The sequence below is a fragment of the Cariama cristata genome, unplaced genomic scaffold, assembly GCF_000690535.1.
Source record: "Cariama cristata isolate BGI_N322 unplaced genomic scaffold, ASM69053v1 scaffold4100, whole genome shotgun sequence".
Lineage (NCBI taxonomy): Eukaryota > Metazoa > Chordata > Aves > Cariamiformes > Cariamidae > Cariama > Cariama cristata.
In genome coordinates this window covers 71,548-75,288 of record NW_009596222.1, presented here as the reverse complement: position 1 = coordinate 75,288, position 3,741 = coordinate 71,548, and the positions used below count along the sequence as shown (strand labels likewise).

Sequence of the window (3,741 nt, the reverse complement as noted above, 5' to 3'; positions counted from 1 at the left end):
CTTGATCTGTCAGTGTAGACATGCCCAGAGACTCCTGTCCTTTTTAAAGGACAAAAAAAGTCTTCCTCATGCCCATTTTGTCTAAATCCCTCTGTTCATCGCATTTTATCTTAAGCCACTTTTTCTATGATGCCACAAAAATCAGTTTATACTATATACGTGTATGTGCATGTGTGTATTAGATATGACATTTTATATATTAAACATATATAAATATCTATTTTTTTATATATTATATATATATTAAACAACACATTCTATTCAATCACCCTCATTTCATGTTCTTCCACTGAATCCCATCACTTCTCTCAAATTGCACAAGTTCTTTAGGACTGAGCTGTCTTTGTTTTGGAGTACTGTATGTGTAGCCAATTGTAGTGAATAGCACTTTACTGGTACTGCATTTAGATGGCTGAGGGTTTTTTATTATTAGTGATACTCCTCAGAATCTTTACCATATGTCCTCAGGCCCTGATGGTGAACCATCACTAAGACACATAGTTCTGAATGGGCCGACTATGAATTAAGCTCATACGCACAATGAGGACTGTAGCTATTACTGAAAATTAGCACTGTGTTAAACACTAACTTTTACTGTAAATGTATGTATAAATAAATTAAAATAAAACCAAAACAACCAAATCATTTTGGAGAGCGGGAGAGAGATGCCATCATTTCCATTCCCACTACCTCTTACAATTGCATATATGGGGGAAGACTAATATTTTGGGCTTCTCTCCTCACTCCAGAGGCCAATTTTTGGAGGTTTGCCAACAAGGATAAACAGTACACTGTTGTTCTATATGAGCTAGCTAATCTATTTCCCAGAGTTGTCTGGTTTTAGTAAAACAGATGATCATTTCTGGGGTATATTCATTGTCATTCTTGCTTGACTTATTTAGCAGGATATGCTCAGTATGAAGTACTGAACAATGTTTAAAGTAAGAATTCTGGTTTGTCAGATGATATTTTCCAATTAGTAACAAACAACAGATAAGTTGTCCTAAGACTTACCAGAATATGCAGCTAAGACGACTGAATTTCACTATTAACAAAGTCTATGAGCATTAACAGGGAAGTGCATAACAAGTAACTTACCGCGTATAAAACCCCTGAATAATACAGTATCAAACTATAAATTTAAATAAGAGAGTAAACCAAAAAATTCACTATATAAATCACAAAGGAAAAAAAATAAACTCCAAAGCCCAAAGGAATTTCCCGATATGAATTACGGCTTCCATAGCCAGTGAAAGATTACTGCAATTCTATATATAAAGAAAAAGTCTACAGCAGGTATTTTAACTTGCAATTAGAAGAAAGTATCTGCAGATTGCATAAATGTGTTGTTGTGTCACATAATATCAAAGTTATTTGCAAGAATACAATCTGGAATGCTTTAATATGAGACACAACAATGTACTTAAACACACAGTAATAAGAAAATGAGAGCAATCATTATATAAAATGTATTTTTGGGATGCATTGAGTTAGCAGTGCTATCTAGATTAAATACGTAAAGTGAAAAGTCGTCATTTTAATAAGCTGCTCATTGATACTTCTTTTCGCCATCAGGACATTTTCTGTGCCCTACTTCTGCTGGATCTTTAAAGTCCCAAGGGCAAGTTAAAGCCAGTTGTGGCATTCAGAAATAATTCAGTTAAGATCTACACTGTGCGTTTGTTACCATCATATTTTTTTTCTTTTAAAGAGAAGTGATTTCACAAAGGCAGGTTTCTTTCATTAACACATTAAAATCCTTGGAGCAGGGACCATATTCTGGGCACTGCTAATCGCATTGTTGGCACTCAACAAATAAATAACAACAACATTAATGCTAATTTACTTTGCTTAACTCCTACTTGTTTGTAGTGCTGATTCCCTTGATTTAAGTGATGCTCCTTAGGAATTTTCAGATCCTTTTGGCCTAAGTCCCCTCTGTCTTTCCTTTCTTCTCAATGTTGCTACTCTTCTCAGTCCAAAAGCCTCTTATTTGCGAGGTGTTGCTGTTTTATTTGCACTTAGAGCAGAGGTGTTCGATAAAGCTACACTTCTTTCTGCATTTGGTAAATCTGGTGTATCATACTCCCAAGGGCAGACTTCAGCTCGAGATGCTAAAGGTTGCTGTATGTAACTACTTGGCTTATGGGAGTGAGGTGAAAGCACATTTCCTTCAGAAGAGGCATTTTTTTTCTGTTCTGCCAATTTATTGAGGTTTTCTTTTTCTGCTGCTTTCTGGGGTAGCTCCTCCCGCTCCCCAGCACAGGTATTAGGTGTATATCTATTAACATTCTCACACTTCAGTCCAGGGGAGACCTGAGACTTGGAGTTTGACTGGTTTTTCTCATTTTCAAAGACCTGCTGCTCCTGTGTCTCCCAAGTGGCTGCCTCCGCCTTCTCTGAGCTCTTTTGATTTGACTGTTGATACCCCTCAGCTGTCTTCAGCTTATGATGAGTCTTCCCCTTTGGCTGGGAAAGGTGGTTTTTCTCTGGCTCTGAGGAAGCAATAGACACATGTTTTTGAACTTTAGAGTCAGAAGGCACAGGACCAGGAGTTTGGTCATATATCTCCCAAGGACAAACTTCTCCTATGTCGAAATTGTCCTTGTGCAGAGACTTACCTGGGCCTGTGTCTGGATTTGCAGGTGTTTGAGTAACCCTTTGCTGTTTCATAATTCCAGATTTATGGGTTTTCTTTGTTTCCTCAGAGTGGGTAGAGTTCTTCCGGTGGGAATCCTTATGCTCCCCTTTATCAGAGGCCGAGTGCTTTTTGCTGGCCTCCTTACCCTTCTGCTGCAATTTATGAGATTTAGTGCTTTCTTCTAGACTTTGTGTTTTCCCTGTAAGTCCCAAAGTCTTTTCCTTAGCACTGGCAATAACACTGAGGGATTTTTGTAACACGGATGTTCTTGGATGCAGAGGCTTCTTATCGGCACTTAAGTTATGTGCACTTACTGACTTGCACACCAAAGGGACCGATTCAGTGGAGACAGCTTCAACTTTTTCAGGAGCGTTTTTGGTTAATTTGTTACCGTTCAAGGAGTCCAGAAGTGAATTCTCAGCAGCTATAACTTCTGCGCTTTCTGTAGTTAAGCTATTAGGTCCTTCTGTTTGATCCCTAACATGATCATACGTGCTGTGGGACTTTTTTAACGAAAAGACTCTGTTTTTCAAAGTCTCTTCTTTTGGCTTTGCAGAACTCATGGAATCCTGGGGAATTTTCCTCAGCGTGGCTGTATTCTTCACAGCACTATGCTCCATCAGATCCTTCTCGTCCCTGGAGCACTGCCTGGTGACCGTCTCAGGGATTTCTGTAATACGACGCATTATCGAGCGCCCCAAGCCCTTTTTAGAGCACCTTTTTTTCTGGAGGTGTGGGTTATTAGCAATCATCTTTTTCCTTTTATAGATTTCAAGCTGGGCATATAGTTTCTTCAACTCATCCTGCAATGCAAAGTGAATGGCAAAACTAGTATGTACAAAGTGAGTACAGTCAAACAAGCAGCCTGATGAATGCATTACCCGTTGCTCTAAAAATGGCATTAAACTTATTTCACTGTCTTTTCTAATTCTTGAATACACCATTTCGCCATCTACTTGAATCCCATTTTTTTCCAATTTAAAAACAAGTTCAACCCTCATGCACAAGCATGTTACCTTCCACAGCTGTGCATCACACAGCATGCACTATTCATGTATGTTCATGCTGTATGTTTCAGATTTCACAATGCTGTGGTGTAT

At 38.5% G+C, this 3,741-nt stretch overlaps 1 protein-coding gene across 1 annotated transcript in view; it reads right to left on the bottom strand.

The window, feature by feature from the left end:
* Window positions 1–1,989: 1,989 nt before the first annotated feature.
* The window catches only part of GPR158 (G protein-coupled receptor 158), a gene marked incomplete at its 5' end in the record, with an annotated part of 63,748 nt that continues 61,996 nt past the window's right edge, over window positions 1,990–3,741 (bottom strand). Inside the window, one exon of the mRNA XM_009705017.1 lies at window positions 1,990–3,444. Within this exon, the coding sequence (XP_009703319.1) occupies window positions 1,990–3,444 (1,455 nt within the window). The remainder of the gene's footprint in view (window positions 3,445–3,741) is intronic.